Source organism: Aedes albopictus, chromosome 1, assembly GCF_035046485.1.
Source record: "Aedes albopictus strain Foshan chromosome 1, AalbF5, whole genome shotgun sequence".
NCBI classification, from domain to species: domain Eukaryota; kingdom Metazoa; phylum Arthropoda; class Insecta; order Diptera; family Culicidae; genus Aedes; species Aedes albopictus.
Window position 1 is genome coordinate 324,251,373 of NC_085136.1, and position 21,923 is coordinate 324,273,295.

A 21,923-nucleotide genomic window follows, 5' to 3' on the forward strand; every position below is an offset into this window, starting at 1 on the left:
TACTATCGCCTTGACGGAGAGTGATATGAACATCTTCTGACATATGGAATCACAATACAATATACTTTTAATTGAATTTATTACACCAATGTAATGTTTGCTTTCTATAGGCCCTAAGAACTTCTACCGTATATTGACGTAATGACAAATTTTGATACAAAATGCACTCTACCGATATTCATATGGATGCATACTAGCAATTTTCAATGTTGTTCATGATAGTTTCCGTTATTGATGCCTTTAATTCGTGATTCTGTTATGAAATGTGGTGTTATTCTATAGAAAACTCGGTTTTTTAGAGGTTAGGCCCTTTAAAAGGGCGTAACTCAAAATTTCGCTCAACGATGATTTTAAAAATTTGTCCAGAGGTGTAGGATAGATAAATAAAGAGGATGGCGTTTCAGGTTTTGATGGTATATTTTATTTTATAATAACGGTAAATGGAGCACCGTGACTCTTGCAGACCAGAATTTGCCATTCGTGGTTTGGTTAGGTTCGAGTGCAAAATACGCACGTGTCTCGGACGATCTCATTTGTGAATAACTTCATGCCCGTAACGGTTGGAAGTAGGTTCCCGATAAGTTCATCGAAAAGATTAGAGATGTAAAGTACAATGTGTGGATCGAGAACTGCTGAATGTTCCACTCGTATATCAACTAGGTCCGGGGTCATCAGACTTCAAAAATGACAACAAAGCCATCCGGAATTCGCCATCACTCAACAGCCTGTTGGGTACATCGACGTTAATCACACCTCCGATCGCCCCAATATCCGTGTCACGTGTTAGTATCCAGTCCTGAGCCAAGCCTGATAGGTTCCGAACAGGCTTGTGTCTCATGTACGCCACGACACGGGCTCCCGGCTGTACGGTTCTCGTAGAAAAATTCCAGATGGAGTTTTTAACGAGGAACATGTAGGAAAATTACGAAACAAATTCATGGTGACTCCAGAGAGGAGCAACCTAAATGTTTTGTTGGAATTCGACACTTCATACTGTAATTATGTCACTATCGAGAAACAAGTATTAAAAAAAAACTCGTGAACTTTGATGAGGAGTTTACAATATATCTGGAGAATATTGCAACCGATTCAGTTGGATATAGAACAGTTTTCACAGTTCTTATGACGTTTTTAAATATCTGAACACTACCTTGAAATCAATTAACGCTGTTCCTCAATCTCTGAATGTAGTAAATTTTTTTTATCTAGTTCGTTTATTTATGGCTCAATCGATATAGTAAATTTTTATCGTTGTTAGTATCAACTGAAAATCTTCCATATATTATTTGGGCGGTATTTTCGACTGGATGTCACCTGGGATCTTTAATTGTAATGGCTCGGTAGTCTTATTAAAGAATTAAGCAAACTACAATGTTCTCGCTCTGACGTTTCGGTCCCGGTTTGGGACCTTCTTCAGGGATCTATAATTTATTACAATAAGGACAATAATTGGACTCGTATTTGACATATAAAGTTACACATAAAACAATTTTACAAACATAAAGGTGTTTGAATTTACATTATAGATCCCTGAAGAAGGTCCCAAACCAGGACCGAAACGTCGGAGCGAGAACATTGTAGTTCGCTTAATTCTTTAATAAGACTGCCGAGCCATTACAATTAAAGATTCCATATATTATTTCAGCGTTTTCCACCAGATTTTCTTTTACCATTGCGCATATCTCAACGCTACATTCATCACTTCTTTTTTCTCCTTTTTTCCCCAGGAATCGAACGCCTGAGTGCAGGAGATCATTGCAAAGATTCGCGACATTCTATCTACGTTTCAGCAGCAGTACCGGAACGTGGCGATCTCGCCCGCCGGCAGTCCGACGTGCATCCCCGGCATCAACGATCCGAACTTTGAGCATTTTTTCGAACACCTGAGTGAGTCGTACGCCTAAAGTCATCGTCATCGCCGCCGCGGGCCGCCACCGTCGTCATGCTTCGTTATCGTTCTACCTCCTCCGTTAGTTAATTTCGTTAACCTATGTGGGAGCCACGTGGTTCTGTATTATAAAATGATCTCATAACTTTTCCTGTTTACTTTTACTATTACAAACCGGAGCCGGCAGTTATGGTCGGTGTTTCGGGAATGTTTTGAAACAAGCGTCTTTGCAGTGATCGCAGAATATCGGAAAAACCCTATTTGAATAAAGGAGAAGAAGCAAAAATGTAACAAACAAAGCGTCTAGTTGAGATTTGTAGGTTTAGGGGAAAAAACAAGAAGAATAATCGTACTTCCATTCATCAAATGAGAATTACAACCATGTATGTGTATAGGCGGAAGGTAGAAGCGAGTATGTGAGTGAACACAATAACTGAAGACACAAGAAATACTCACTCGTATGATCGTGTTTGGTGGCGTAATTGTAAGACAAAATTCACTGAAACTTAAGAATGCAAAAGAATAACTTTGGCTTAATCGTAAATTGTAAAGTTGAAGCTGAAAGCGCGGATTTTTCACCCAAAATTTAGCGTGAACTGTTTTTTGATAATGAACCAAAATGAACCACATTCACACGTTATCACACACTTTAACTACTCGTATCGGTTGAAGCTTTCAATACAAAACGCGTACAAAGTACACACTCACACAGAATCATCCACCCATAAACGCAGCCTACTATCAACCAGCCAGCTTTGGATGTTCCCAGCAGTAGGACAGGCAACGCTGCCGCTAGAGTGACAGCTCTGTCATCCGTTCATCGTTGCGAGAGTATGGCTTAGAAGTCTACCCGCGGATCAGTCGGACACTGAATGTAGGAGAAAGTCTGCAATGTATTATAATTTATTTATAACTGAAACTGTAAATCAAATTAACATTCTAGTCATTGGTTTAAACAAATTAAGGAGCGAAAGTAAGCAGTAAACAAATGATAATTAAGAGCCGAAAAGCTGGTACATATAAAACTATTTAAAGGAAAATTCAGCTGTCGGCGAACTAAGTTGAGTACGGTGTACAGAATGTAAACTCACATACCTTATCTATGTATTATGATTAAAGCTTTAAAGGATCACAAACGAGGCGGTTTATATCCATGTATTCAACTAATTCCTGTGGCAAGTTCTGCATCCATTGGCAACACTGTTTTTCTGAGAGTTTGTTAACGCATTGAAATTATTACAAAAAAATGAGGGAATCTGCTTGGTGTTACATTAAAACGTGAAAAAGCATGAAAAAAAAAACGATCCATATCACATCAGATTGATAAAAGATATTATTACATAATACTTACGCGGTTTGTGTAAATAGTGTTCCCAGTGCATCATGGGTGGGCGTGATCATATGATTTCCCTAAAAAGAATTAAATCGCTGTGTCATCATTTTGTTCATTTCGAAAAGAGAGATTTCGATCCTAAGCTAAGCAACCATCTGCCATATTAGACCAGTAATCTTCGAACGCAAGCACCCTCACTCACTCACTCACCCAACACCCAACACACGGAAAATGATACCAAAAATTAGCTTGTTAAGGACTCGTTAGGCTTAGGTCAGGAAGATGGAGAAGAAGCAGAAAATAAAACAGGATCGTTCAGGCTGCTGAGGAAAAATACCACTACACAACTTGGTGTTCATCGTGTGACACACATTGTTAGCCGCAGAATAAGAAAAAAAAACACATACAAAATGTCGACGCAAGGAAAAGTATAATATAGTTGTAAAAAAACATATGTACCTTTTGATGTTCGGGAAGGGTTGACTTCCTTCGTGTATGTACAAAATTTCCGTTTTTTTTTAGGTTCAGAGTTATGGGGTTTCGTTCACTCTTTTTTGTTTTGTTTTGTATTATCAATTCTCAAGATGCAAGGATGCAAATATCATACCCAAAGCTCTATGGAAAGCAAGGCGTCATTGAAGATTTTAGTGATTTTGGACGAGTACTGAGTTCCTATGTTTTCAACTGAGTTGAGCTTATGATTGTGGTACACGTTTGCGGTAATAACATTATGGGATTTATTAAACCGAGACATCTGCTGGCAGAATGTCGTACTTATAGTATATGCATCGGATAGCTTCCAACTGGATCAGCAACTATGATAAAGAAATCAACCTTCCAAAAAATCAGCGTTTCGAGATATTTGAGTTCGAAATATTCCAGACTAGCGTCGCCTAGTGGAGGAATGCGAACATATTAGGCATCTCTAATAACAAGAGACTCGCAAAAACATTCGGAAAAATTGGATATAATAAAAGAAACGTTATTCTATGGTATCACAAACTTCCCAAATGGAGAAGAACGAGCCTCTGGAACCGACCTACTGATGGTGGCTCCAAAGAGGAGTTCAAGCCCACCTTTTGAGGTATTTACGTTTGAAATATGCGACATTCAGTGGTATCTCCTTGTGGCAGAAAGTCGTACTAATCTGACATGAATAACCCTTTCGAAGGGCCTTGTCCCTTGTTATTTGTTGAAGAAATCAACCTTCAAAATAATCAATTCTTCGAAATATTTATGTGCGAAATATTTGAGAATAGCGCCGCCTAGCGGCGGTAAGGCTGACTGACCAGACATGCATCCGATAACACGAAACTCCTTAAAACATTTGAAAAAAAAAATAGGAAATGCACAAAACTTTGTTCTATGGTGGCTCCAAAAGAGGAGTTCAATATCATCTTTTAAGATATTTTCGTTCGAAATATGCGACAGTCAGTAACCCCTCGAATTATTTTCAGAAGTTCTTAAGGGGTTATTGTTTTAGAAGTTCATTTGGAAATATTTTCAATCAATTTTATTGTTGTTCTTATGGATATTCCTCTGAGAATTGTTAAAAACCTTTTTACTGGAATTCTTTTATGATTCCCTCGGAAAATTCTTCCAAAAGCTCTTTCAAGAATTCTTCCGTATACTCCTGCTGAAATTTATCCAGATTCTTAGGTGGTCGTCCAAAAACTAATCTAGGAATTTATCCAGATGTTACTCAAGGAGTTCTAGGAATTTTATAATATTTTTTTAGGAATTCTTTCAGGAATTCCTTCAGAACATACAAGTTTTTTCCAAGAATACCATAAGAAATTTCTTTTAAAATTCGTCGTAGAATAGGTACATACCTTCAAGAGTACATCTAAAGATATATTTTTTAATTTCCGAAGAATTTTCTCCAAGAGCCCCTCCATGGATTTCTTCGGAAATTCCTCGAATATTCCTTCAAAGATTCCTTCAGGTATTTCTCAAAAGAATCCTTCAGATATTTTTCCAAGGCTTATCTAGAAGATCCTCTCAAAAGATTTCTCTAAGAGCTCCTTCAAGGATTGCACAAGGATACTTCGGGAAATCATCAAAGTTTTTTTTTCAGAAACTTTTGAAAGGAATTCTTCCAAAGATTTTTTCAAGATTTCCTTCTTGGATTGATAAGGTTTCTTTTTGTAATTTGTTGAAGAATTTCCTTTAAAAGTTTCTTCGTGGATTCGTTTCTTCGGAAGGAATTCAGGAATTTATCTAAAAATCATTCAGGAGTTCTTCCAAGGATTCTCAAGAAATATATCCAAAAGATTTCTCAAGGAAACCATCGAGACATTCCTCAAGAAATCATTCCATGAATTTCTACAGTATGTCAAAAGAAGTTCATCCTAGGTTAATTGCTAAGATTTCTTAGAATATCTTACATTTTTTTACAATTTCTCCAAGGATTGTTTCAGTAATTCCTTCATGGATTTTTTCAGGAACATCGTTTTTGTATTGATAAATTTAAGAATTTTCTTTAAAGCTTCGTCACGGATTCCTTCGCAACTGCCTCCTAGGATTCCTTCTGGAATTTTTCAAAAAAAAAAAAAAATCTGCAGTAATTCAGCCAATGATTCTCTAGCAGATCCTCTAAAAATTCCTCAAGGAGATTTGCAAAGAATTCCTAACGAAGCCCCTCCAAGAATATCGCCATGGATTTCTTCAAGATTGTTCGAGTAATTTTTGAAAAGGATTCCTTTGAAAATTCCTCTTAGAATTCCTCCAGCATTTCCCCAAAAGAATTCTTTTGGAAAATTCCATCATGGATTTTCCCAGAGGCTTGAAGAATATTCCAAAGAATTTTTCGAAAATTCATTCGGAAATTCCCCGAAGAACTCGCTAGAAATACCTCTAAAGATTTTCCGAGAAATCCTACCTGGATTCCTCCAGCAAAACATCTGAGGATTTAATTTGATATTTGTCGAATAATTTCTTCCAAAAGATCCTCCTTGGATCCCTTCAGAAATATTTCTAAGATTTTCTTCAGCCATTTGTCCAAGAATTCCGAAGGTTTTTTCAGGATTACTTGCAAAGCTTTTTAAGAAATTCTTTGAAGAATTTCTCCAAAAATTCCTCCAAGGATTTCTTTAGGAACTTATCCAAGAACTCCTTACGGAATTCCTTCATGGATTTTGGATTTTTTTTGAAATGAAGATTTTCCAGAAATTTTTCCAAATGTGCCTTCAGAAAATTTTTCAACAATTTTTCAAGGATTCTCTCAAAGATTCCTTCAAGAATACCTCAAAGGATTTGTCCATGAATTCCAAAGATTCCAAATTCCTCTAAGGACTTCCTTAAGAACATATCCAAGAACTCCGTTCGGAATTCCTTCACGGATTTTAGAATTTCCTCTTAAATGAAGATTTTTTCTCAAAAATTTCTCCAAAGGTCTCTTTAGGAAGTACTTCAAGAATTTTTCAAGAATTTTCTCATTGATTCCTTGAGGAATACCTTTAAGGATTTCTTTTGCAATTCGTCGAAGAATTTCCTCCAAAGTTTCTCCATGCATTCCTTCAGAAATACCCGCAAAGATTCTTCCACGATTTTTTTCCAAGGATTCTCTAGGAGATCATCTAAAGTTTCCTCCAGGAGTTCTTCTAAGCATTCATTTGTGAATTATTTCAAGAATTCTTCTAGAAGTTCATGTAAAAAATCCTCAAGAAATCCTCCAAGAATGTTTCAGAATTCCTTCACGATTATCTTCAAGAATTCTTCAGAAATTCCTCGAAGAATTCCTTCAGAAATGCCGTAAAGAATTCCTTTAGAAATGGCTCCAAGAATATTTTCAGAAACTTATTCAAGCACACCTTTAGGAATTCCTCGAAGAATTCTGAAACTAGAACTCTAAAATGACGACTTTGAATTTCTCGGATCTTCTACAGATTCCCCAAAGAAATACTTTTTCCGGAATTCTTTCAGGATTGTCTTCAAGGATGCCTTGAAGAGTTTCTTCGGAAATTTCTCCAAATTTTCTTCAGAAACTTATATAATGATTCCTTTAGGAATTGCTCCGAGGGTTTTAGAATTTTCTTTATTTTTTTGCCTTTCTCGTACACTAAGTGTACTGGAAAGGCTATATGTTCACTCCAAAAATGACTTTTTGATAGGAGGCCCGGAGATTCGAGTCACATATACCAATCAACTCAGCTCGACGAACTGAGGTGATGTCTGTGTGTGTGTATGTGTGTGTGTATGTGTGTGTGTATGTGTACAAACGAACTCACGTCACTTTTCGGCAGTAAATCTCAACCGATATTAATGACCGACGGTTCATTCGACGCAGAATCTGGTCCCATTGTTTGGTATTGAAAATGGTTCGGATCGGTCCAGCCGTTCCGGAATTATGGCCATTTAGGCGTTCCGGATCGGTACCCCAGATAGGGGCTAGATATGAAAATGCAACAAACCCACGCATGCGACACATCAAACCACGGCATTTTCGATAATATGGTGAACGGTAAGCAAGAAAATAGTCTCAGACCATATCTGAACCGGTAATGCTCCGGAACCGGTTCCGAAGGTCCCACCCGTGGTCCCACCAGAAGTGGCCAAATATAAAAGTGAACCAAACCCATACATGCGACTCATCAAATCGCAGCTTTTTCGATAACCTGATGAACGGTTAACATGAAAATAGTCTCAGATCATATCTGAACCGGTAGTGTTCCTGAACCGGTTCCGGGCGTCCCGCCGGAAGTGGACAAATATAAAAATGAAACAAACCCATGCAAGCGACACGTCAAATCGCGCCTTTTGCGATAACCTGATGAACGGTTAGCAAGAAAATGGTCTCAGATCATATAAGAAACTACCGGTGCTCCAAAACCGGTTCCGGAGGTCCCGCCGGAAGTGGCCAAATATAACAGTGAAGCAAACCCAGGCACGCGACACATCAAGTCGCGGCTTTTTCAATAACTTGATGAATGATTAGTAAAAAATAGTTTTAGACCATATTTGAGACAACCGGTGGTGTTCCGGAACCGGTTCCGTGTTCCCTCCGGAAGAGACCAAATATTATTTTTTTTTGTCTTTATGAACGAGATTTTTAACTCGAAGCTAGTTCATCTCGGGACCCTTCCCTTCCGAAGGAAGAACCTACATATTGTGAATATGTCGGCAGTGGGATTCGATCCCAGGCCCTTGGCATGATAGTCTTGTGTTCTAACCATCAAACCAGGCCCGCTCCACCGCCAAATATTTAAGTGAACCAAACACATGCACGCAACACATTAAATCGCGGCTCCTTAGGTAACCTGATGAACGGTTAGCAAGCAAATAGTCTCAGACCACATAAGAAACTACCGGTAGTATTCCAAAACTAGCGTTGGGTGCTTCGTCGGAATTCAAAAGTGAGAAAAATTAAAGCAAGCGATAGATATCTTGACAAAACTAAGACGATCTCATCCAATCACACCATTTCAGATTCCTGAGATGTAATAATGCAGAAGGATGGGTCAACGTTGTATGGGAAAATTTAAAATTAATCGTAATAACTCCGAACAAACTTTTTCAATTCTCTTTCGCGTCTAAAATGACTGCATAAAATTTTTGTGCGACTGGTTGCTCCCTCACGCACTGTAATGTGGTTGAAAGTTGAATGGGAATCAGTATGAAAAATTTCAGTTACTTGCATGTTTTTGTCAAATTTTACATGCATGATAATAAAATGTAGCGTGTGTAGAAGTGTGTAGAAAATTATTTGTCGAAAATCGTTAAGGTATCTGTGTTGTGAAAAAGTTGTATCGTCTTGATGTTGATCGGCCTCTAGTGATAGTGAAGGAGGTCAAGCTGTCAACTGAGAGGTCTGATATTTTTCAGCTCTGCCTATACGTTGAACATAACGTCGGAATATGTGCCATCAATAAGTTTAAAGTCAATTCAATGATGCAATGATGGCTCTGATAAAATTCTAAGTAAAGTATTCTCATGATTCTGGAACATTTCAGCTCACGTCAACGGAAACGTCATGAGTACATATTCGACGAGAAAGGCACTATCACCACTAGGTGGATCAATCCGGGTTTTTTTGTTTATAGAGACTTTACCCTGAAGGGGCATTCGTCTCTAATTTCTTTAAAATTATGATGTTTTTTCCATAAATTCCTTCAAAGATTCTTTCAGGAACTCCTCCAAGGATTCCTTCAGAAATCACTCTTAGGATTTCTCCAGGATATCGACAGAGCTCGTATGAGATATTTTCAATCGAAATTTCAGAAATTCTTCTAAAAACTATTTAAAGAATACTTCCTAGAATTACATTAGGGTATTCTTATAAAACTATTTACCGAAATTTTTCAAGGATTTTTTTCCAAAAATATCCCAAAGTTTCACCCCCAAGAAATAACAAGAATTTTTCTAGAAATATTTATCTTCAAGGATTTCTTCAGAAATTCCACAAAGATTTCTTCCAGAAATTCCTGAAGAATTATTTGTGAAATCCATCAAAAGTATTTTTACAGGAATTTCTCCAAATATTCCTTCAATAATACTTTTGAGATTTTTGTCTCAAAATTTGTAGAAGAATTCCTTCAAATGCTCCTCTATGGATTACTTCAATGATTCCTTCAGGATATTCTCTTAGGATTTTGTCAAGACTTTTTTCAAGGATTCTCTAGAAGATCCTCCAAAGATTTTCCTAGGAATTTTTCAAGGATGTCTCGGGGATTTTTCCCTTGAGAATCCCCTTCAGGAATGTCCTAAGGGTTTCTTTTGAAATTCGTCGAAGAAATTGCTCCAAAATTTCGTTCATGGAAAACTTCAGGAATACCTCGAAGGATTTCTTCTGGAGTATTTCTTCAAGAATTTCTCTTTCGGAAATTCTCATAACTTTTAGAAGTTGTCCTAAAGATTCCCAAATGAATATCTCCAAGGATTTTTTCAGAACTCCATTAGGATTATCTTAAAGAATTTCTTAACGAAATCCTTCAGAAATAACTCCTAGAATTTGTTTAGCAATTTACCCAAGATTCCTTTGAGAATTCCTGTCGAGAAATTCCTCAAAAACGATTAAAAAAAATTCTACAAATTCTTTTAGGAATTCCTTCAAGGATCGTTTCAGGAACTCTTAAGTATTCTTTTAGAAATCCTTACGAATATTTCTCTAGAAATAACTCAGATCCTCTCTATTGATTTCTATAGAAAATGCCACATGTAACTTTTTTTTTTATTCCAGAAATTCTTTCAGGAATTCCTCCAGGCTATAACCTAGGAATTTCCCCTTGTATTGCTCCAATATATAAGGATTTTCTCGGAAAGCTCTTTAAGGGAATCGATTAGAAGTTTTTTCTGGGCATACAATTCCTTCAAGGTTTTTTTAGAAGTTTTACTGAAGATTTTGCCAAAAATGTCTACAGCCATTCGACCCAGGATTTTTTCAGGAGCTTCTGCATGAACCCCTCCAGAAATTCACTCTAAGACCCATTTCAACAATTTTTGGTGCTCAGACAATTGCTGTTTCTAGGAATTCTCAACCATTTTATAATGGATTCTTCCAAAAATTATCCATTAGGATTTCACGGTGGAATATTTCTCGAGCAACGTATTTCTCGCATGAAGAGAAATTTGCGTAGAGGTATTCCTGGAACAGCCCTTGTAAGGATGTGCTGATAAACCAATGACGAAATTTGTATAGAAAGACCTTGAAGAAGTCAAAGTCGTCGAAGAAATTCCTATTCTGGAACAATCTCTGAAGAATGTCTTGGAGTAACCCTTTGAGGAATTTCTGGAGTGAATTGTAGAGGATGTAAATAAATTCCTGTAAGAGTCCTTGAAGAGTTTCCTAGAGTAAATTTCTACAGAGACTTTGGAAGTATTTATGCAGAAACTATAAAAAAAAGCAATAGGAAAATCCACAGAGAAACTGTTACGAGCACTCTCGGAGAATTCCATGGATTTTTTTTCGGATTTTTGGAATACTTGAAAGATTTTATGAAGAACTCCTTGATGGAATTTATTCTGAAATTTTTGGAGAAATGCCTAGAGGAATCTCTGGAGGTTTGAGGGATCCGCAGATAAACTCTCGAAGTAATTTATTGGGGAATATTTAGAAGATTTGCTAGAATGATCCTTTGAGGAATTCCTGATGGAATTTTTGGGAAAACTTCTTGAAAAAAATTTTAGTGGTATATTTGTCCGCATTTATAAAAGAAAACTTGCAGTAAGTAGTAGAGAAACATTCCTGAAAACAAATCGTGGACTAACTTCAGACTGGGACTTGGAGAGCTTTTGGGACAGCTCCTGGAAGAATTCCTAAGAAAACGCTGCAATTTCTTGATGACTTCCCGGAAATGCACCGGGAAATTCTGAAAGAAATATGTGGGAGTAATTCGACAAGAGAGATCTTTTGGAAGAATTCCTAGAACAACGCTTTGAATTATTCCAGTTAAAATTCAAGAAGAATCTTCACAGCAATTTTTGGAGGAACATGTGCAAAACAGTAGAAAACTTTACAAAATCGAGTAGAGCAACTTCTTGCAGAACTTCCGGATGAACTACTGAAATTTTAACTGTCAATAACCGCCTGTGTCACAATTATGTCGTCTGAAATTAGCATAGCATTGCTTAGTGTGGCAGGAAGCAAAAATGATGATGATAGGATACACGGGGAGAAGTTTTATACTATGGTGGCTCCAAATTTCGTCGAAAATTTCAAACTTAAATACTCCTCTTAAGTTTGAAATTTTCGACGTACTGTGTTATCGCTAAAAACCCCTATACGCACAGCTGCAAAGGCCTTTTCGTAAAAGAAATTTCCTTCTCTTTCTTGGGCAGAGAGTATTTACTATCTTCTTGCCGGAGTTCCTGTCCTGGGGTCATCTGTGGAAGTATTATTGGATGAAGCCTTTGAGGAAATCGTAGTGGGAATACAAGGGTAGTTTCTGCTGCTATTTGAGAAAAATCCTGGAGGATATTTCCAAAAGAACCTTTGGAGAATCTACAAGAAAAAATGCCGTGAAGTTCCGCTGAGAAATTGATATGAGCATTTCCGCAGAATTTCTTGTAAACAATCTTGGAAAAGTGCTTGACAGAACTTATGCAGGACTCTTGGAAGATTTTTTTTTCTAAAATTGAAGAAATGCCTAAAGGAATCATTGTAGACTGGATAAATCTAGAGAATTTGTTGGAAGTCTCCTTGGAGGAATTCCTGATGCAATTTGTGGAATGCTTTTTGATGAAAACATAGGCAAAATTTAAAGTTATTTCTAAAAAATACGTTTAGAGTAAGTCCTTGAGAGGGATCACCTGGAAAACTGGATGAACTTTAGCCATAACACCAGCTAAAATTACTGGGAAAGTTTCTGTGGAAACTGTTGGAAGAATTCCTGGGAAGATCTGCAACTTTCTGTAGAATTCCCGGAGGAACACTCAGTGATTCGGGAAAAAACTCTGGAAGAGATTTGAATAGAAAGATCTTTCGGAAGGATTCCTGGAATAACACTGTGGGGAATTTGGGGCGAACACTCGAAGAAAATTCTGGAGGGGCTTTCTGTGGAAAATATAGTCGTATTTTTTGTTAACAGTTGAAACAATTTGCACGCAGAAACAACTGAACTTGTTTTATCCTGAGGGAAAAATAATCATCGAACACATTTCGAATGACATTGATTTTAAAATCCCTAGGGGCTGTCACACAAGCTACATTGAAGCAGCAATTTCGTGCATATTTATCATGTTATCATGCTGTAGAATATCAAGTTCAAGACGGTGACATAGGAGGAGTCAAAAATTTATGGTAACATCACGTTCCAGTAACATGATATTGACCTTGTATCACCTAAACCGCTCATACCGTGTTACAATGGTGTAGTCTAAAACATGTTAAAGCAGCAGGAAGCCGAACTGAAGAGGAAGACATTCGATATTGAACCGCCTTGGGGAAAAATTGAATGTATTGGAATTAATGTGGTACTATGGTGGCTCCAAAGAGGAGTATGTAAGTTCGATATTTTTGAAGTTCAGTGTCATCGCCCAACGGCAGAAAATTGTACTCATCTGACATGCCAAGGATTACTTTCGATGCAATGAATAATCCTCTCGATAGCTCAGGTCCTCTGACTCATCAGAATTCTGAGACATCCGAAATATTGGAAGAATTTTGTTTTTACCATGGTGGCTCTAGAAGAGGAACATATCAGTTGGTTTATTTTTTGTCATTCGATAGCCTCGCCGAGCGACCGAAAGTCGTGCTTAACTGATATTCCTAGAACAGCTTTCGATCGTACGAAAATGCCATTTAGAGGAATTAGCCATCTGACTGATCAGCGTTTTGAGGTATTTGAGATAATTGATGCTTATTGGAGCCGCATAGGGGCAAAAACTGTGTACCACAATCAGATAGATCACCGTCTCAGTTGTTCAACGCTTCGGGATTGAGCTCGTCCAATTTGCTATAGTAACAGATCCCAGAGAGTATCCATAGTTTAGCTTCAGGGAAAGTCTTCTTCGATTCGGTTGATTCATTGAATAAAATTCTTTCAAAGATGATTATTTTGAAAAAAAAAACCTTTTTTTTTAGTTTTATTCAGCATCATCGTTTTAAATCACTTTGAAAAAAAAATGGAACCATACGTAAACAGCTTCGCTGAGACAAATCATTCAAGCATAATAGCTATTGAGCAACAAACTATCGATAAATCTATAATCCACTATTGCCTGTCGCCGCTGCTGTTTTTTGTCATCGCTTTCTTCCCCCTTCGTATTGTATCTAAATTTTCTCCTCTATCTAAATCCAAACGTAAAGCTAATATTCCTCACGCCTGCGTATTCCAATTGACGAGAGGAATTCAACATTTTACGAGATTTGATGGCCATCACGTTGAGTTCCCAATCTGAGCTGTCACTGGAGTCGTTTGACAGTTGAACGAAAAATCGATCGACTGGGAAAATGACAGCAGTCAAACGTCAGTTCGTTTGATCCCTGTCGAAAACTGAGCTTGGTTGTGGCAGCCATTAGCGCTCGTACATAGTTGGATGAGATTGAAAATATGTCGATGATTCTACGAGTGCCAATGTACGCTGCAATCTTGTTCAGTTTCTTGTAGGGAATGATCGATCTGCCTTCTGGAATGTCTCGTTTGACATTCGATCATCTATATTTTCGATCAACCGTCAAACGACACTTGCCAGACGTCAGATTGTTAGATCCCTGCCAGAAAGCAACTATCATCGTGATGGCTTCTCTCGTAAAATTTGAATTTCTTCACGTTGCACTCTTCCAGTATAGCAAAAACAAACACAACAACCAAAACAAACGACCAGATAAATGTATATTGTTTATAAATGAGCTTGATTATACACGTAACCCGCTGATAAAAAAAATACCAAATTAACGAACAAGTAATACAACAAATCGACAAAAATGAGGTAAACCATCAGTTTATAGACAAATTAAAGCAAATAATATAAACAAAAAATAAAAATGCAAATATTTTGTATTTGATATAAACGTTGCGAAGATAAGATTTCTAGAAATATTTATACACAATCACAGAGAGCGCCGGAAAGAATTCACTAATCCAAGCATCCGCCACGCGCCGGCCATAGAATCGCGTCTAGATTGACAGTCAAAACAGACAGTTTGACAGCGCGCATGAATGTTTACTCACTCACACAAACACACGCACCAGCAGTGTTTTAGAATAGACCTGAAAGAGCAGGGGAGGCGCGTGTCTCACACCACAGTAGGCTAGCAACTCGTTTCGCGAATGGTCGCGGAAACATTAGTCGAATTACAACAATACCAAGTCCGCTGCGAAGTCGATGAGTGAATCAGAATACAAACAACCGTTACATTATGCATACACTTAATGAAACCTCTACATATATAAAGAATCGCTGAAACAAAAAAAAACTGCTTGAGATTATGGATAAAATTCATGGAACCGAATCAATACAAAACACAATTAAATATAACACTCAGTCAAACAAATGCATATATTGCTGTTGTACGCGCTCAGGCGGCAAAACCCCGGTGTAAACTATATACATGCGCAAAATAATCACTCACCCGACCGCTAAATAGTTCACGTACTGGCCATCTTCTCAGTTGTTATCAAATGTGTTCTTGCTTTGTAAAGATTATGATGATTTCCGAAGAAATTTCATTCAATTTCGTTTTCTTTTTTCTTCACTTTTGTTTGACACAAAAACGATAAAATCTTATCGTTTAGCTGTCACTTTTTGGTAGGGATGAAACGGTCAAACACACCTGGCTTATGCCATTTGACAGTTGATCGATAAGATCGATCACTTTATTGATTAACTGTCAAACAACACAAACCAACTGTTGGATTGCTTGACCTGCGTCGGATTACAAGCTTGTTTCGTGTTAACAAAAACATAAATTTCAAACAAGTTTATGATTTCAATTTAGTTTCGAACGTTACTTAAGATCGAAGGTTAAGTTGCCATGTACTTCCATCAGCTGCCATAACCTCACACAAACACAATTAACAATGCAAGAACAAGTAACATAAACGAAAACGCTTCAATATCCTGAAAAATGCTGCAAATAAGCGAAAGTATATAAAAAAAACAAGAAACACAATTGAAAGGAATGGTAAGTGTATCATTTAAAAGAGCGTCAAATCTGAGATCCCGGTACACAAACCTCAGTTGTAATTATTCTCGATTTCACCTCCCCCTTCCAAATATCCCGTTAGTGTGATGGTTTATCATTTCTGTTGTTGACTATTTATAACAAACTGATTTTTATTCACTGTTCAACTGTTTTTGTTTGTTCCCCCTAATCTTCCGATTTCACCGATTTCAACTCCGATACTTCCAGATTTCCAAACAAGTTGTGAATACTCATTGTAACCTGTTAAAACTTTTTCCGTTACTTTTCATATGTTCTTAACCGTCTTCTCCAGAGTGGTGGATCCCTCTCAGATCAGGAGGTAGATGTTAATTGTGAGAGTTTAAATAGATACAGTTACCACCGCAAAAAAAAAGAATGGAACACAGTGTCGAAACAGAACAGAAAGTAAAAAATACACAACACACAAAACAAACGGTAATTCACCATATACCGATGCGTTAGAACCAAGAGTCCCAGTGCTAGGAGGCAAGTAACAAAGTGTTATCCACAGCCCAGTTTAGAATGCAGGGCGCTTAACGCGCACTTTGGCGTAACGATTGGCTACATGTAAAAAAAAAATCAACAATGCAAATATCTAGAAAAAAAAAAATCCATGGATAATAATGGAACACGAGCAGAAGAAAAAGCAAAACATTCGTTGATCATTCAGCAACAGTGGGAAAAAATACTAAAAAAATGAATATTAAGGACATCAATGTTGAAAGGTACGTTAATTGGGACAAAAGAAGAAAAAAACCCTGAAGTCGAACGAAACTGAGCGACATGTGACAGTATCGCCGCCTGCATAAACAATATTATGATCATTATTATTATTTAAATAAATTATTTAAATGATTATATATGAAGTATAAACAAATAAACGGGAAATTATTTGTAACTGTAAAAAAAATAAACAAGAAGTGCTTACACCGTTTGTTTTCTTGTGGACAGAATAGATGGCAAAGAAAACCCGGCTTTAATATGGTCAGATATGTATCAACCGATGAGAGCCAATCTTGTTCAGCAGTATCACCAAAGATTCTCCCTCTCAAGAAACTTGAAAAAAAAACTTCATGAAAATTTATTCAAAATTTTTAAGCTTTTCCACCACAGCTTTTACCTATACAGACATAGGCTTCTTAGGAAATGTATCTTCTGATTGGTAGAATTATTCCTTCAGATTTTTAAATATATGTACATATAAGCAGCAATTCCTCTTGCCAAAAATGCTTTCTAGTTCACAGACTTTATCACAGACTTCTTCAAAGATTCCTCAAGGATTAATTATAACTTCCTCAACAGATTTTATTACAGCCTGATGTCTCTGAACGTAAACGCGTTTCACATTTCAGTATTTTATAGCTCTATAGCTATAGCAGATAATGTCAAGATATTTCTGTTTTGCGGAGATGGTGAATAATGTCGTTTAGGTTGCTGATTCCTTGGCAGAAACTAGATCAGATCACAGTTGCAACCTTAACCCAACTCGGGTTCAATCATACTGCCATTAGTTTGACTATTGAAAACGTTTGATCATGACCTCTTCCGGTGGGACACCTGGAACCGATTTCACGACACTACCGATTGTCCCAAATATGTTAATGGATTATTTCATTGCTTAACGTTCATCAGGTTACATAAAAAGTCGCGATTTGATGTATCGCATGGATGGGTTTGTTTAACTTTTACATTTGACCACTTCTTGTGGGACACCCTGAGCAGGTTCCGAGACACTACCGGTTGTCCCGAAAAACGTCTGAGACTATTTTCTTACTTACCGCCATTAGATTATCAAAAACGCTGCTATTTGATGTGCCGCATGTATGGGTTTGGTTTACATTTAACTTTGGCCATTTCCGGTGGGATACTCGGAACCGCTTCCGGAACACTACTGGTAGTTTCTAATGTGGTCTGGGACTATGTACAGTATCGGACAATAAAAATGCACCAAAGCCGTTTTCCCATACAAACTAGTCAACTTTGGATTGCCATATCTTAGTTATGTCTCAACCGATTGTTTTCATTATTTTGTGACGAACTACAAAACATTTCAATTTTCAAAAACTATTGAAAAAGTTCAGTGATAACTATTGATACAAAAGTTACAGATAGGTTGAATTTTGACAATAAAAATGCACCAAGATAAAACATGATGTAGCAAAAAATGCTGGAGTCAAATCACTATGGTGTCCTCGGCAAATATGTTTCTTGTGTAATGACCAATAAATTTGCTGAAGACACTATAGTGATTTGACTTCAGCATTTTAGGCTACACAATTTTTTGTCTTGGTGCATTTTTATTGTCAAAATTCAACCTATCTGTAACTTTTGTGTCAATAGTTATCACTGAACTTTTTCAATAGTTTTCGAAAATTGAAATGTTTTGTAGTTCGTCACAGAAAAATGAAAACAATCGGTTAAGACATAACTGAGATATGGCAATCCAAAGTTGACTAGTTTGTATGGGAAAACGGCTTTGGCGCATTTTTATTGTCCGATACTGTATTTTCTTGCTCACTGTTCATCAGATTATCGAAAAAGCCGCTATTTTATATGTTGCATGCATGGTTTTGGTTAACTTTTAGATTTGGCCTTTTCCCGTGGGACACCCGGAACCAGTTCTGGAACACTACCGGTTCAGATATGGTCTGAGGCTATCGGAAAAGCCGTTATTTGATGTGTCACATGCATGGGTTTCGTTCACTTTTACATTTGACCACTTTCGGCGGGACACCCGGACCCGGTTCCCTAACGGTTCAGACAATTCACATATATTTGGCTTTTACATATATTTGGCAATTTCCGGCGGGACACCCGGAACCGATTCCGGAATACTACCGGTGCACTTCCGAATACTTCCTGCTTGCCGTTTATCAGGTTATCGAAAATGCCGCGGTGTGGGTTTGTAATATTGTTTCCTGGGGTACTGGTCCGGAATACCTAAATGGCCATAACTCCGAAACGGCTGGACCGATCCGAAGCATTTTCAATAGGAAACAATGGAACTGGATTTCGCGTCATATGAACCGTCGGTCATAAAAATCGGCTGAAGTTTGCTACCAAAAAGTAATGTGAGTTTTTTTGTACACACACACACACACACACACACACACACACACACACACATACACAGATCACCTCAATTCGTCGAGTTGATTGGTATATGTGACTCGAACCTCCGGGCCTTCTATCAAAAAGTTATTTTTGTTCACTCCTTTCCAGTACACTTAGTGTATGAGAAAGGCAAAAAGAGTCTACACCATGGAGTTGTTTAGAGATTCCTACTGAATTCCGTGGAACTGTTGTAGGAACCTTTTTCATGATTTCAGAAGGAATTCCTTCAAAGATACCTCCAGGAGCCTTTGGAATACCATTTAATTTTCCCGGGAACTTTCTGGATTTTTTCCAGAAATCCCTCACGGCGTTTCCAGTTTTCATCCAGAAGATTTTGTTGGGAAACTCTTCAGAAAATTTACCATAAAAAATCTTGGAATCTCCAGAATTATCTCCAGCAAAAGTTTTAGAAATCCCTTCAGAATTATTGAAATTTTCTTCAGTATTAGTAATTTCATGAAGTATGTACTTCTGTAAAATCCGGGAAAAAATATCTGAAAGAGTTCCTAGAGGAATGTCTGAAGGAATTCCAGGAGATATTTCTAAATGGACCGCAGGGGCAGTATCACAAAGAAACCTCTTCTAGAAATTTCTTCAATTACCCCTGACAATTTACCAAGAGTTTCCTGGAGAAGCCCTTAGAGAAAAGTCTGGAAGAATCGCTCAAGAGATTTTGAAAAGCTCTTAAATTCCGTACTGAAATTCATGGAAAAAAAACTCCTGAAGGAGTCTTCGGAAATATTTCAGGAGGGAATCCTGATAAAGTTTCAGAAAGATTTCATGGAGGAACTTCTGAAAGAATCCTTAAAGGTTTTTTTTTAAATATATCTCCTGTCTAATTTCTCTAGAAATCTCTGGAGATATTAAAAAAAAAATTGTGGAATTCTTGGAGGAATCCCTTACCAAAATTCATGGATTTTCTGAAAGAGTACCCGGAGGAAGTCGTGAAAGTTTTTTTTAAGGAAATTATGGAAAAATGTCTAGAAAAGCATTCAAACTTCTTTAAAGTATAATAGAAAAATCTGATGACAAATTTCTAAAGGTTTTTTTTTTTCTAGTACAGGCAATCTTCGATATAACGTACCCTCGAAATAACATGCATTTTGCTGAAAAATGTCATTTTTCTAGTAATAACCTTCAGATAAACTACGAAACCAATGTTTTGTTGCAGCATTAGCATTGTTACCCAAAAATAGCGCAAATTGGGAAACAATTAAAGGGCGAACACGATGAAATTGCCACACAGAAAATATTGTATAACTTTTGAGTGCGTTCGCCAAAATAGCTAATTTATTTACCGTGAATAGTATATTATGTATAGCTAATACCATAAAATGTTCATTAAAATCGGTTGAGTAATAACGAAGATATCGTTGAAACAAGGAAATTGCCATTTGAGAATCTAGTACAAACAAACATTTTGGAAAACATCACTTTTTTGCCGTTTCAACGCTGGCGACAAAAATACTGAACCGATTTCAATGAAAATTTTTTTGTACGTAAAGTATGTATGTAGAAGTAGTTTGTCAGAATTTCATTCAATTTCATCATACCGTTAAAAAGTTATAGCCATATATGTAGCACTATGTCACAATAAGCAGATGTGGTTTTTGGTATAGTGAAATTCAAACTGCTCTTACTTTGAAAGTACTTAACAAAAATGGCTGAAATTTTCACTGTAAACAGTTTAACACAACAATTTTACACTGTCAAAGTTTTATAAAAATCGGGACAGTGTTACCAGTTCTACAGTCAAAATAGTGCACGCGGAACTAAAAATGGTCAAAAAGTACCTAAAATTTACCTTGAAGCGATTTGAGCTTTGGATATTTACTGGAAAAAGTACTGAACCGATTTCGATCAAATTTTTACCACTTAATTGATACTATGTTAAGAATATCGAGTGAAATTTTCAAACGTTTTGATGAGGTAACAAAAAAGTTATAGCCTAAGTAATTTTTTGAAATGAGTGTACAAGTTTTCTTAAATCTCATTTTATGATATCGACAATATATGCGCCACTACTCAACCGATTTTAATGAAAATTTTATGGTATTAGCTACACATAATATACTATTCATCGTCATAAAATTAGCTATTTTGACGAACGCAATCAAAAGTTATACAATATTTTCTGTGTGGCAATTTCATCGTGTTCGCCCTTTAGTATACGTTATATTGAAGCAAAATGTACGTTATATCGAAGCACAAAAAACAAAATGACTTTTTCGTGAAAACTCATGTTTTTCGTTATTGGTTTTGTGAATTTCACCGAAATCATTATTTGGAATTAATTTCAGGTCGAATTCATTAACACAACAATATAACTTTTTCTCTGCTTCGATATAACGTACACTTCGATATAATGCACGAAGAGAAAATTTGTTAGTACGTTATATCGAAGAGTACCATTAGTTCCTAAATCCTAAAGGCATCTTTGGAATACACCCGGGAAATTTTTTCGAGAAAATACATGAAGGCATAAACGGAGAAACTTTTAATGGAATGTTTTTATGAATTTCTACAGGAATCTCTGGAGGAATACCTGCTTGGATAAATTTATTAAAGAATTCCTGAAAGCATTTTTGATGGAACCGATGAATTCCTGAAAGAAATCTTCGATAACTTTTTGATGGAATTCCTGGAGATATTTCTAAAAAGGTTACGTCTATGAATTACCTCACGCTTTAGGGGGACGGCGGGTTGAAAATAGTCAAATTTTGCGTGACGCATTCTATAGACTTCTTATCAATAGAGCATAGAAAGAATCCATAGAAGTTTCTCAATTGAAATTCTTTGGGAAATTAATGGAGTAATCTCTGAATTTTTTCATAAATTCTCTGGAAGAATCTCTAAATGGAGCTTGGAAGATATTTCTTAACGAATCGCTGGTGAATTATCTGAAGACGTCGCTAAAAAATATTTATGAATGAATATTTGAAGATTTTTGAAAAAATCCCTTTATAAATTTATGTAAAAAAAAACCGCTGTAAGAATGTCTGGAA

The 21,923-nt window shown here is 36.8% G+C and overlaps 1 protein-coding gene across 1 annotated transcript in view; it reads left to right on the plus strand.

Moving 5' to 3' along the window:
* LOC109415929 (transmembrane protein 132E) overlaps positions 1–16,731 on the plus strand; it is a 318,407-nt gene extending 301,676 nt beyond the window's left edge. The window contains exon 14 of the mRNA XM_029867615.2: positions 1,728–16,731. Within this exon, the coding sequence (XP_029723475.2) occupies positions 1,728–1,742 (15 nt within the window). The 3' untranslated portion in view covers positions 1,743–16,731. The remainder of the gene's footprint in view (positions 1–1,727) is intronic.
* Positions 16,732–21,923: the final 5,192 nt, after the last annotated feature.